The sequence below is a fragment of the Lutjanus erythropterus genome, chromosome 8 (genome assembly GCF_056507025.1).
Source record: "Lutjanus erythropterus isolate fLutEry1 chromosome 8, fLutEry1.hap2, whole genome shotgun sequence".
Taxonomy (NCBI): domain Eukaryota; kingdom Metazoa; phylum Chordata; class Actinopteri; order Lutjaniformes; family Lutjanidae; genus Lutjanus; species Lutjanus erythropterus.
In genome coordinates, this window is record NC_139324.1 from 38,206,759 (window position 1) to 38,220,963 (window position 14,205).

At 40.0% G+C, this 14,205-nt stretch overlaps 1 protein-coding gene across 1 annotated transcript in view; it reads right to left on the reverse strand.

Annotated features, from left to right (window-relative positions):
* Positions 1-10,519: 10,519 nt before the first annotated feature.
* LOC146323266 (contactin-associated protein-like 5) overlaps positions 10,520-14,205 on the reverse strand; it is a 143,117-nt gene continuing 139,431 nt past the window's right edge. The window contains exons 23-24 of the mRNA XM_084725479.1: positions 12,974-13,048; positions 10,520-12,509 (exon numbers count right to left, since the gene is read on the reverse strand). Coding sequence (XP_084581605.1) covers positions 12,313-12,509; positions 12,974-13,048 — 272 coding nt within the window. The 3' untranslated portion in view covers positions 10,520-12,312. The remainder of the gene's footprint in view (positions 12,510-12,973; positions 13,049-14,205) is intronic.

Genomic DNA, 14,205 nt, shown 5'->3' on the forward strand with positions numbered 1-14,205 from the left:
TGGTGGTTGCTATACAACATATAAACGACAGAGCATGTGTTGAGATACTGTAGTGGTACATTTTTTTCATCATGATGTTCACTATGTAGTGATGCAGTTGGTATCACTTTGGTATTTTTCTATTTTTTTTTTATTTTTTTTTTTATCTAGCTCAGATTTAGCTGGGAGCACATTCCTGACCACCTGTCAGCTGCTAGGGGAAATCAGTTGGGAAGATTTACGTGACACTTGATTTGTATTATTATTATTTAAAAAAAAACAAAAAAAAAACAAGTGATTAAACCACCCGAATTTAAGGGAGGTAGACTTTTGCTGTGCTATGGATTAGGCCAAGGTAAAAAAAACAAAGAACACCTGTTACACAGGTATGTTTGGATGTGAGTTGAAATGTTAAAAGAGGGAGGAGGCTCTAAGAATATATTAGGTATTTAATATGGTGCACTGAGCCCCTTTCTTCAGTCTAACCCCGGGTTTGACTCATGCTTGTTGATTTTTCTACCCCAGAGAGATCAATAAACTTTGTATGGCAGAACTTGTTGCTCCTTCAGTGATTCTTCCTGATTCTTCCTTTGATGATGGTCTGAACTTTGAAAATAAGAGTGATAACTGTGGTCTTTTGTGGCACTAAGCCCAGACCTTACTGGCCCACCTCTGAGGACTTTTTCACACAACAATACTGTTTCAATTGTATTAGTAGTAATAAATTATTATAAGTTATCTGGCTGCAAGATGGACGGTTGAAATACACAATAAGATTTTAATTAGAAAAAATATGTTTAGAATGATAAAATATCTTTTTTAGGAATATGCAAACAGAAGGAGGAAAAAAATGAAGGAAGAAAGCACTTTACTTTAGGGGAGACCGGGGACGATGGTAACATTTTTGTTTCAGCATCAGTTGTCTAAATCAGTGATGGATCTCTCAAACGTTGATACATGGTACCTGCGTTTGTATTTGTTTGTTTGACAAATAAAACTCACCTGGACGTTTACTAAACAATCGCAGGTTATGCAAGTTAATATCAAATACAAAGAGTTCTGTTGTTACAACCTACCCCTCTATGGGGGTGAGTAGTAGCACTAGGCAGGGGCAGATTTTGCTGGTTTAAGAGCCACACTATCAATGACAAAAAAAATCCTTAATGTGTGTGTTTAATGTGCACCGTTGTGTTGGCTGCCTCTGATACAGTTCCACACATGTACTGCAGTTTTCATGTACAGTTGTTGTTGCTTCTCCCACGTCCCATGTTTTGTTTATCCTTTTTTTTTTTTTAACGCTGCAGGGCTTCTCGCCTGTGTTTAATGTTACAGCGCTATGAACTGTGGGTAACTGTGCAGGCAAAATCTGCAGCAATGTGGAGTTACAGAAAGTGTGCATGAGGGTCTAAAATCTGGGAACAAACATTGTGATTGGGCTGTAGTCAGTGACCGTGGTAGTTTCCCTCGCACTCAGATACAGAAGCCCTTCTCTGCTCTGTGATAATGATGATTTCTGTCATTTGAGCTGAGTGTTATCTACTTCCATTATACTGGGGAGAGAGCAGACATCTCTACAGCTAATATCTCTAAAACTCAGCAACTCACAGCGCAAACAAAGATGGATAAATGGCACCACAGGCCAGAGGAAAAATATATATTTTTGATTTGAGGAGAGATGTCCCTTTTCAACACTAAAAGGGGGATGTAAGGCCATGCTGGGTGATCAGACCCACACAGCATCAAGGATCAATAGTGGTAGCTTTATTTACCTGTTTTGACTCCGTCCTCTATAAATCTATGCTTCACCGCAGAGGCTGGTCATTTATCCTCTGAGGTGTTTGTGGATTTTACAGTAGATGCAGAGCAGAAACCGAAGAGATTTTATACGATTTAGTTGAGAAGTTACGAGTTCGTTCTCCCTATGAATTTAAAAAAATCATCCTAAAAAAAAACATGTTAAAGAAGTTTATTGAATCTCGCAGCGAGCCAAACCTGATCTTCAGTGACTCTGCTTTGTTTACATGATACAGCTGATTTCACTCTGCTGTGGAGGATTTGTGGATACATCAACATGACAGCTGGTCTGACATGGCATGTCATTTTAAAGGGATAGTTCACCCACAAATTAAACTTAAAGTAAGTCACTATCTACTATCTATCTACACTATCTACTTCTAATTTGTTAGTATGCAAAACTCTGTTGGAGTTTCACAGGAAAACAGCGTTGCAGACTCTCTTAAACAGTGAAAGTGAATGGTGACCAGTTTTCAACAGTAAAAACCTAAAAATCTAAAATGCCTCCATACTGCTTGTCTGGCATAATCCAAGTCTCCTAACTATCTAGGCGAACTATCCCTTGAAATGGTGCCTCTGGATGAATTTCTACGTTTACCAGGATCCCCTGCAGTCTTTAACTTGTCAGAACTTCACATTTTATATTTCATTTATATGTTTATTCACATTAATAGGAAATAGAAAGTCAAATGAAACAAAGATTTGAAGTCTTTCAGACAAGCTGATATGTGAAGACAACATTTTCCAAAAGAAAGAAAGAAAGAAATTAAATATATGAAATAGTTTACATAAAGTTTTACCAAACTATTACTTTCTATATATCTGACAGGAGACGTGTTCAGGCAGCCTCACGTCACAGTCAAAATGGCTCCATCTGCTGGCCAACACTTGATACTGACTTTGCATGGAGTGAAGCAGCTGCTGTCTTTCTTAAAGGGATACACTTTTTTTTAAAGTGGGGTCATATGAGGTATTTCTCAGTAAGTGAGGATGTACAGTATAGGCACCGGTCAGCACGCCTGGGGCACCGGCATGGAATTGTGCTGCTGTGGACGGGGTCAGCAGCAAAATGTATTTTAGACACTTAATAAAGGTCCACCTCAATAGAATCAATATCAGTTCAAGTGTACGTTATATTTAGAATATTTTCACTGCTTTACTTTGCTGTCAGACAGCCTTTTCTGACAGGAAACCACCGTGATACGAGCCAAATATCAGTCTCTCCAAACCAACCAAACTTCATTGACAAAATCAGTAATTGTAAAAGGAAGTTGCTGGTCTACCGCTGCCTTCATCTGTTAATTTGTTTGTGCTTTTGTGTGATTTCGTGTTTTAAAAGGACAGTTCGGCGCCACTAAAGTCACTCAATAACTCAAAGTAACTAAGAGACTAAGGCAGCATGATATGTGCAACTCTCATGTTCTGCAAGGAAAAATGACTGATTTCGCCTATGGAGTTTGGTTGGTTTTGAGAGAGCGGTATTTGGCTGTCTGACGGCAAAGGAAAGCGTTGATAATACTCTAAATATAGGTTATTTCTGAACTGATATTAATTTAACATAGGTGGACCTTTTTTTAAAGTGACTAAATTACGTTTTGCTGCTGACTCTGTCCACAGTTGTGCATCACTTATCCTTCATACTTTCTGCTTCTACAAACCGGGGCGAGCTGACTGTCATCTACTGTAGATAATACACTGATTATCCATGAGTACACCACATCATACAACCCCACAGTCCACTCTGCCTAAAACAAAGCCTTCTGCAGGCGCACACACTACTAAATTATTCACACTCACTTCCTGTTTGGCAGTTTGGACCAGCAGATAATATGGATTAAGATCGAGCTCGAGCAAACAAACATTTCAGTGACTGAAACTGAATATAACCAATAAAGAAGAGCAATAGAAGTGATTCCATTGTTAGCAGGTTAGCGTGCTATACTCATGTGTTCCCAATTCGCCATATTCACAAAGATGATAGTGAAAATATCTGGGCCATATTTCAAACTAAATAAGATATTTAATAACCAATTACACTTCCTTGTTAGCAGTGTCATTTGATATCGTTACACAATACGATAGGACAGAGTAGGCTGAGTTAACTCTGAAATATCAGCACACATCTCTGACACATTTATTCAAGCCTGGAACTAAAATGCCTTGGATATAATCAAGCTCTGCTCTCCCACCAGAAACAAATTATAGACTCGCCAGTAGTAGTGTGTTTCTGGGCAGCGTACAGTCTATTGTTATGGGGCACAATTTAGCTCTGTGACAGACTTAAAGGTTCCAAAATGGGTTCTGCAGTCCAAATTCAACATACCGGAGCAGGCTGACGAGGAGGGGTCCTCCAATGTAAGTTGATCAGCTGTTTATAAGTCTGTCGGTGTAAAGTTAAGCCTGTTATCCTGAAAACAAAAACCCTGCTGCTCTGAAAATACACGCTCTGGACTGTGAGTTCAGCGGCTGCCCGTCTCACTGCCTGCCAGACTCCAGTAACATTTTGCTCAGTTTAACCGTTACGAACATTTTGCATTAATTTTAACTCTAATAAACATGAAAGTGACAAACAAAAACAGACGTTCTGGACCAGAATGGACATTTCAAAGGAGGACATGCTGGCTATAGTGTTGTTGACATATCGCGGTCATTTCATGGTTCTGTACCGTGAACATAGAGACAGATTTCTCCTTGAAAAGCTGACAGCAGATGCTCTGATTTCAGGTTGTTATAATATGACATGCTGGTTGAGTTTTCTGTCATATTGCTTCATGTAATTGATAATGTGTCACCTCCCGTCCCTTAGACACTGCAGCAGCAATTACTTCTATTCTTTGCACATGTGTCAAGAGAGTTTTAATTAAGCATCTAACATCTGCTGTGCTACAGAGAGACACCAAAAATATGTCCTTCTTGCCAACTGCAATTAGAAAAGAAAAGCTGAAAAGAGCCAACTTAGAAACATCTTTTTTTTTCTTTTTTTTTACTGTAGTTATGTTTCTTAAATCAAACTGTTTGTTGATACTGTGCTCCTGTTGTTCGTCTCTATCAATTGTCTTGCTGTATTTTTTTTTAACACGAGTGTTGAAATGAAAGACTCTCCTTTCAATGAACATCCCTCACTAACTGACTTAAAGTGTCCAGATAAAATGGAATAGTGCTAAATGTTAGCTTAAACATGTTAGCTTTCACAAGCTTACAGATTCAACAATCCCATTTACACACATTTCTGTGGTAAAGTTATGTGAATGTTCAGGATAAAGTGAGAACCATAAGTTTAAATAACTTGGGTTTGTTATGTCAGTGTTTCCCAAACTTTTACACACAACAGGCCTGATCCATAAAACACGGGAAGTCCATTAAGAGGTCCTGTACATAAATAAACATTCCTGACCATTTTTACTTCCATTTCTGCATCACCTTATATTATCTTTACACATATAAAAAATGAGAAAATAACGCATTTAGGCTGAGTTAAGGCGATCTCATTGTTTTTACTTCCTCTCATCAAAAAAAACAAACCTTAAAAAACTCAAAATTTCAAGGTAACGTACTGTAATAAATATTTCAGTTAAGTTTCTTTAGTTAAAGTTAAGTTGAAATAAGCTAAAAGAGGTTTTGCTGACCTATATTCTTTTGTTGAGATACTTTGATTTTCTTCTTTGGATAAACTTGAATCTCTCAGTCCTAGAAACTAGTCTTAGTCTGAATTAAACAGGCTCTTGTTTTTTCCTCTCATCAGTAAAATAATTACACACATTTTAACTGATTTATAAAAGATATACTGCAGATATAAATCTTAAATTTCCGGAATTTACTCCCCAGTTTTTCATTTAGTGACCTAAATAAAATTACAGGAGATTTTATTGAGGTTTTCATGAATCCTACATGGGAATGTGTGCAGACAGACAAATCTTTTCTTTCCCACCTGAGTATGTTAATGAATCACGTTTGACCTTAAACTGGAGGCACGTGTCTGCAGTGCAGAAAAGACCCAGTAAATCCATATAAGAGCTGCAGACTTGAGTGCAAAACACAAACCAACAAGCTACTGATTATTTTACACATTTTGGACTATAACCTTCTTAACTGTCTTGAAGTGCCCAGTGTTAAATGTTAGTTTAACCATGTTAACTTACACAAGCCTACATAGAAAACAAAACCCTTTCCATGCATCTTCGTAGAAAAGTGGGTAAAGTTATAAGAAAATAAATAATAGGTGTAAATGTCATCAACACATAAGAGGAATGTGACATACTGTGTCTGCTCCCCTCTGGCTTCTGTTGTATTCATACATTCATCTTTGAAGCTGAACAGATGTTTCTCTCCTGGTGGGACAGCCTTGCTTTCATCCCTCTTGCAGAGCCGAGAGCTGTTGTCGCGAGCTAAAAATACCTGAGCAAAACTGATGGCCCTCTCTCCAGAGCGGACAGATGTCACTTTGTCACGTTTCCAGCCGGGGGGACCTGCGAGTGCGCGGAGAGGAACACGGGCCGCCCGCTGAAGCTGCAGTTTAAACGTCCTCCTCGAGAAAATGACTCTCAAGTCGCTGAAATAAACCAGTTGCGAAAAAAATAAGGATAATTCGATCACGATAATAACATCTCCCACTAAAATGCCATTGAGAAAACAAATTATAAGTAAATGTAATTTGTTGGAGACATGATTAACTTATCTTTAACCTGAGGAAACAACAGAGCCTCTGAAAGCTCGGCAAACTGAGGTCACCTGTTTGGAAGTCCAGTGACCTGCAGCAGAGTAACAAGACTCGGGAGGATTCTGTGATGCACAGGTTTGTAGTTTGTCCACAGACGGAGGACACAGATAAAAAGAAGCGTTGTCAAATACTGCAGCTGGGTCAGTTGGTGCATTCATGTGCGCCTGAGTTGATCCCATCTCCAGATTTAGGAAGTCTTATTCCAACTTTGGTGTGTTCATGGACTTTTAAGTCAGAAAACTACAAGCTACCAAAACATTTACTTTTGTCCGCCATGTTTCTGTGTATATGATGTCGAGTTTCTGAGTTGTTGTACTGACTTTAGCGTGCCATTTCTTTTTGTTTTTTTCCCTATTATTCAGACGCCACATGAATTCAAAGACACTGTAAATACCCCTGGATTATCAGTTTTGCATGTGCAAAACTCTGCGGGTCTGTGGTCAAGCTAGCAAAGATAAATCTGAAATGTCCTGGTAGACTTTTAAAATAAAGGCACAGAAAATACTTGGTTACGTTCAGGGAAAGATCAGGGTTTGGGTTAAAGTAAGAACCTTAATTACATAAGTTTCCATATATATCTTAACTTGTGAATGTAATGCAGAGTATAGTAAACTAAAAAACTAAAAAGAACAAACTAAAAAGATGTCATGCATGAATGTTTACTTATTTTTCTCTTTTGTTTGTTCTTAAACAAAGCAGTGAAAGAAAAATATTTAAATCCTACTTGGGATTCATGAAATGTGCGCTGACAACCAAATCTGTTCTTACCCACCTGAGTATGTTGATGAGTTGCATTTGATCTTAAATTGGATGCCAGGAAGTTTGCGATTAGCTGATAGTAAATTGCCAAATTACCAGTAAATCCATATAAGAGTTAAGTGTCATGTGCGAACAACAAATCAACAAACATTTGACGGTAACCTGCCAAAAAAAAAACATTTCTAACAAACATGGATGTTGGGGTTGTTCAGATGATGCCTGTGTTTTCATAAAGCAAACTACTTTTTCTTCATCATTCTTAACATTTCACAGCACAAAACACGACGTGACTGTTGTGTGTACTGACGTATGTGTGGTCTGGGGCTTTTGACCGCATCTAAGAACAAATGGGAAGCACGAAAGCACTGATGAATGCCACAAAAGTTCTTAAATTGTTTGCACACACAGTTTCACATCAGATTTGTTTGTATGAATGATGGGTTCTGTGGCAGATGCACAAAACCCAGAAAAGTGCATTTCCTAAATTGTCAGATTCATGCTGTAAAAGCACCACAAATTATCTATCCATTATCTATAACCGCTTATCCTTGGCAGGGCCGCGGGGCTGGAGCCGATCCCAGCTGATACTGGGTGACAGGCGGGGTACATCCTGAACAGGTCACCAGTTTATCACAGGGCTGACAACAAATGCATTCTTAGAAATAAGGGATCCAAATGGTTCTTCCCGGAACGCTGTGGTTTTACTCAAAAGATTAAGGGTTCAATTAAAAAGCCTTTTCATCCAAAGATCCCTTTGTGGAAGAAAGAGTTCTTCAAAGAACTGTTGAGATCCTTGAAGAACTCTTTTAGCAAGGGTTCTTTGTACCATAAGTATAAAAAGATTCTTGGTAGAATTCCCCCTGGGTGGGTTCTAGATGAAACTCTTGTAATATGAGGGTTTCATCCCAAAGAGAAAGTAGTTCTCTCAATGAGAAACTAAGGCACTTTATATATTGATATTGTGCTTAAATTGTTATCAGTGTCATTGAAATAGACTAAACATTCTGAATCCAATTAAAAATATATTGAATTTAACAGTTTTCTGACCTGTAAGTGTTTGTCTTTAGTCTTTGTTATACTGGTGGATCTGAGTCACAGGAAAATCAACCCTCTCTGCTCAAAAGGCTTTCAGTGTCAGCGGATGTTTCGGACGAGAGAAGAAAGAGGAGGTGCACAGACAGAGGAGGATGATGATGATACCGACAGCAGAGAACCAGGAAGATTAAATGTGCATTTACGAACAGATGGAAGCTACTGCTCTCTGGACTGCAGAAAATTGTAACAATTTCTCTCCACAGCTCCAACGGCCACCGCTGGTCTTCGGTTAAAAAAAAAAAAAAAAAAATGTCCTGGCTGTGGTCCTGGGGCTCTGGGCAGGCCAATCATGCTCCTCCTCACCAAACCAGTTTTTCATGGAGCTGGCTTTGTGCACGGGGGGGGGGGGGGACAAACAGAAGAGGGACAAACACAAACTGCAGACACAATGTTGTCTAAATGATCATAATTCACCTTCACAGGGGCAATTTGGATTATTTGAAGTGTGGTTGCATGAGGTACTTAGCCAGAGTGAGTGTGTTACCTATTTTGGAGAAACAGCAGGAGCACCAAAGTAGGAAGCTAAGCGATGTACTGCTGCGGACAGAGCCAGCAGCAAAACATATTAGACACATTAAACAATCATTATTAATTTAAAAGTCTGCTTTAACTACAAGACTTTCACTACTTTACCTTGATGTCTTGCTGCCTTTTCTGATGGGAAACTGATATTCATAGAAAAGTCTGTCATGTTTGTCGACTGGACTTGAAGAACTGAAGACGCCTCTTGGGATGAGAGGCGAAACTGAGTACGAGTACCACGATCTGGATAACTGAGAATCTTCACAGACGTGGGAAACATCCGGTATACGAGCCAAATATAGATCTGGCTGATTACCTCTAAAAACTCAGGAATTGCTGGTCTACTGCTGCTTCAATGTGTTAGTTGGTTTGTGTTGTTGTGTGACTTTTGTCTTGTAAAAGGTCAGGATTCACCAAACACAAGGACTGACTGGTTGAGGCCGCAGCAGACCAGCAACTCCTCTTCGTGTTCTGCAAAGTAAAATCACAGTTTTTGTCAAAGGAGTCTGGTTAAACATCTAATAGGGTACTATTACTTGCAAAAAGAAATAGTTTTACTAAATGCAGTAACAGCAGAGACAGAGAAAAGAAGACATTATAATGATGTTAACATCTTATTATGAATCTCGACACTGTAGCTTAAATGCAAATCTGTGAACAAACTTTAAAACTGTTTAAAATGTATTTTTGCAGGAAGAGGATGTGATGCTCTGTTCCATATGAAGAGTGCTGTGTTTAGTTTTTTTAAAGGCATGTTTTGGGGCTTTTTTGCCTTCATTAGATAGGACAGCTGAAGAGCAGACAGGAAAGGAGGTGAAGAGAGAGGGACACGCAGCGAAGGGCCTCAGGCGGGAGTCGAGCCTCCATACGTGGAGCGGACGCTCGACCAGCTGAGCTACAGGGCCGCCCAAAGACTGCTGTGGTTTTGATGAGTGTGGAGGAACAGTGATGCTCCGTGTTCCCTGTTCTCACAGTGATACGACGTCTCTGTGGTCAGACTCGTGGCTCTATTCTCTGCTGTCCGACACGTTTTGCATAAACGATTTGCAGCAGGGTTTCTTACTTAGAAAGCCCAACCTTATTCCACGCTTGCGGGTTATGAAAGCTTGGTGCTGCGATGTGGTACAATGTCACCTCTGTCTTCTGTTTTCAGCGCGGTCTGTTTTGAGAAAATAAAGAGGAGACACAGTAGAGGGAGGGGGGAGCGCTTGTTTTCTGTGAGCGAGGCAGCAGGCGTCCTGAGAGAGCGGTGCAGGCAGGAGGAGAGAAACAGAGGAAAGTTAAAGTGGCAATTCATTGACGCCAAAGATATATATAATATATCCGCTGCATCAACTTTTCTCCGATTCACAATCAACTTTTTACTGATAAAAAAAAGGGATGATCTTACACATTAAAGTCGGATGCATCGTTACACTCCTACTATAAGGTGTAAAATCTTCTGCAACTACAAGTAAAACCATGTTACAACAAATCGATAAGAATATATTCACTTTTATTATTAAATTATCCATCTTTACAATATACCCCTAATAAAACTGCAGTTGTACAAATCATTAAGAAGGAGAAGTAATCACATGACATGACTCCATGTATCTACATGTATATATAGTATATATACATGTATGTAAAACGTTAAAAAAAACCAAAAACACATCCCTTAGATCCAAATGAATTAAGATAATTAATGAACAAATAATGTCAAGTTACCATGCGGCCTCTTGTTTAATTGGCCTGGGTAATTCCAAAAATGGGCACACCTCTGATTAAAAATAATTTAATGATTTAATTAGTTTTTCTGGTCTGTTAATTTTCATACTATGTTTGAACAGTGCAGTGCAAAACAACTCGGTGAAAGGAACATTTCACACATGGCCTACCGGTCAAATGGCCGATGTGGTTGAGCTACTGGGTGATTAAAATTTCTACCTTCTTCCATCTGTTTTTTTTTTCATTAGTGGGCTGAAAGATAACAAGCTCCTGCATATGGAAATGCAAATTAGGCACTCGTACAGTAGGCAGTATTGGCCCCCTGTTCCTCTTCCCCGTCAACACCAAAACATTCACCACCAAACTAAAAAAAGACGGCAGCGAATGTACGCATATCTTACAGGCCAGGCCTACTTCTTTTGATTTCCAGGTATCAGTAAGTATATTCTACTGCAATGCAGAAATATTCAGCATTTGGAGTTAGTACGAAAATGTTGCGCACATTCAGGAGGTGCAGCAGGTTCTGTTAATCCGTTCTCCCTCTTTTCAGTCGTCTGCTGGTTTAAAAACCACGGCGGCTCCGTTTTCTCGTAGTCTTCCGCGACGTCAGAACGCACCCGTAAAGACTCCGCCCACGGCTTTCTGTTTCTGCGTCAGCGTCCGCACAGCAGGAAGGTCCGCGGATGTTCGCAGTGCCTTTGGTCAACGTGCAGGTGTCGAGCTCAGAGATCTGTGTTTGTAAGGAATGATGCAACAGCACATCCACACTGTCAGCCCCATGTATGAGAGGTATGTGGCTGAGGCGAGCAGAGCACAGGCCGCTGTCAGATGTAGAACCTCGTCGTGTGGTCGGATGAAACACCGTCACGCCGTCGGACGAAGAACTCCACGTAGTCGGATGAAACAATCCCTCATGGAGTCAAATGTAAAGTCAAACGTGGAACTCCTTCATGTTGTTAGATGTAGTACTTCTTTACACTGTCGAATGCAGTACTCCTTCACGTAGACAGATGTAGAGTCAAATCTTGAACTCCTCCGTGTGGCCAAACGTAGAGTCGAATCTTGAAGTCCATCCCGTCAAAAGTAGTACTCCTTTACACAGTCAAATGTAGTACTTCTTCATGTAGTCAGATGTAGTATTCCTTTACACTGTCGAATGTAGTACTCCTAAGTGTGGTCAAGTGTAGAGTCAAACCGTGAACTCCTCCTGTGTGGCTGAAAGCAGCACTCCTTCGTGTGGTCAAATGTAGTACTCCGAAATGTGGTCGAATGTAGAATCAAACCTTGAACTTTGAAATTTTTAACTTCTTTGTGTGTTCGAATGTCGAGTCGAATCCTGAATTCCTTTGTGTGATTGAATGTAGAGTCTTGAACTCCATCTGGGCAAATGTAGTACTCCCTTGCATTGTCAAATGTAGTACTCCGTCCTGTAGTCAAACGTAGAACTCCGTCACGTTGTCAGATGTAGAACTCCTTAATGTGGTCGAACGTAGAGTCCAATCTCATTCGTCTGGTAAAATGTACAGTCAGATTGATGCTCCTTTACATAGTCAGATGTAGAACCCCTTCATGTGGTCAAATTTTGAACCCCTTAATGTAGTTAAATGTAGTACTCCTTTACATAGTCAAATGTAGTGCTCCTTCGTGAAGTCAATTTTAGAACATGTCCATGTGGTCCAAGGTAGAACTCCTTCGTGCGGTCAGGTGTGGTCCTCGTTCTCGTAGTCACGTGGCGGTCAGATGTAGTACTCCTTCATGTTGTCCCTGACAGAGTTGTGTAGGTGCAGCTCCGTCCTGTTGCCCGTCTCCATGCTGTGGCGGTGCTCCTTCTCGCCGATGCTGTGGTTGCTCGTCTGGGCCCGTCGCCGGTACAGGAGGCGGGTCACCACGGCCACGACGCAGACCGTGATGAACACCACCGCTGTCACCACACCTGAGGGGCAGCCAGGGAACACAAGAACACATTAGTAGGTAGCAGCTGGAACTGTAGGGGTGTAAACAGTTTGAAGGTATCTTATCTTTAAAACCTGAACTCTGCATGTTTCAATGAGTCACTTTTATTGTCAAGGGTTCATGATCGACGTGGAGTAAGTTGGGGGAAAAAAACTTTTTTGTTTTGTTCTCGTATGTCGAGGGAACCAGTGCAATCAAGGGAATAACCTCATGGTGTTTAACCTCCACAGGGAAATGCCAGTCTGGCCGTTCAGCACCGCACAGTGTGCCAACACCAAAATAAAGCGCTTTGTCTAAATGAGCTTGAGCTAAAGAGACAAAGATGGTCATGGAGCAGAAGAAATAATTAAGATGGAGGCAGATGGAGAGAGTGACAAAAAACAGATGGGATTCATTTTCAATAACCAAAAGACAAATAAATGAGCACAAAAGAAGAAAACAGACCTGCTATTACAGCCACATCATTTTGAGTATCGCCGCCATGCTGCTCCTTATCTTTATTCGTTGTTGCAGCTTGATCTGAGAAGGAGAAGTGAGAAATGTACTATTTTGTTTAATGAGCAATTACGCCGCTTTCATTCTGTTGCTTCATGACAGAAACTGCTTGGTGTAAAACGACGGTAAACATTTCCTTCCAGTCCACGGGGAGACGCCAGGTAAGTGTGACTTCATTCATTCCTCAATTACTCCTGAAATGTTATAATGACAGAGATTTCAACCACGTGTAAATGTCTCAGAGCTGTGCAGCTGCTTCAGACAATTTACTGTGGAGCTTTAAAAGAAGCAGTTCATTTAGAAAATTATAAATCAACCAATAAACAGATATAAAGACGTAAGACATTAGGTTCTGAACCTTTTTATATTCTTTTCAACACGTTCTCGTTCCCGACTCGTCAAATGCGACAGCTTGGTTAGAGGCCCTGTGTTCAAAACCATGACACTTCAGGAACCCGGAGTGTCAGTTTTGCATGTGCAGGGTTCCACGGTAAAATCAGCAATAATAAATATGCAATGTCAGGGTAGACTTTCAAAATAAAGGCGCAAAAAGTACTTGGTTAGGTTTAGGAACAGATCATGCTTTGGGTTAAAATAAGTAAGCTCACAACACCGTATGTAAGACAACTTAAGTGAAGTATATAGGTTACATCAGAGGTTCTCAAAGTGCAGCCCACTGGCCTGTGGTGGCCCTCACAAACATTTTGTGCGGCCCCACACGTGATGTGAAATGCATGTATTCAATTTTGCACCGTTTGAACTTTTCGCTTTCAATAACCACCATTTAATACACACAGGCCTGGAATTTTAGCATTTTGGAGGCAAGGGCATCAGAAATAATGATCTTAACTTAAAAGTTAGGGATGACTGCATTTTTAAATTTTTTTTCTAAGTTGTCAACACTAATTTGACAACACTATAATTGATTAGTGTCTCAAAATATGTTTATCTATAATTAGTATCTTAAAATAATGGGAAACTTTGGCAAAGTAGTCATTGAATAACGAGAAAGTTTGTCATGATTTTGAGATACTAAATAATGATTTTGAGATAGAAAGTCATGATTTTGTTTCACTTGATTTTGGACGTAATCTGAAAGACACAGGTGTCTAAAAACTGTACTTGACGAGACAAAAGCAGAGGAGAAAAGTGAGGAATGACACCTTTTATAAAGCTGCTGG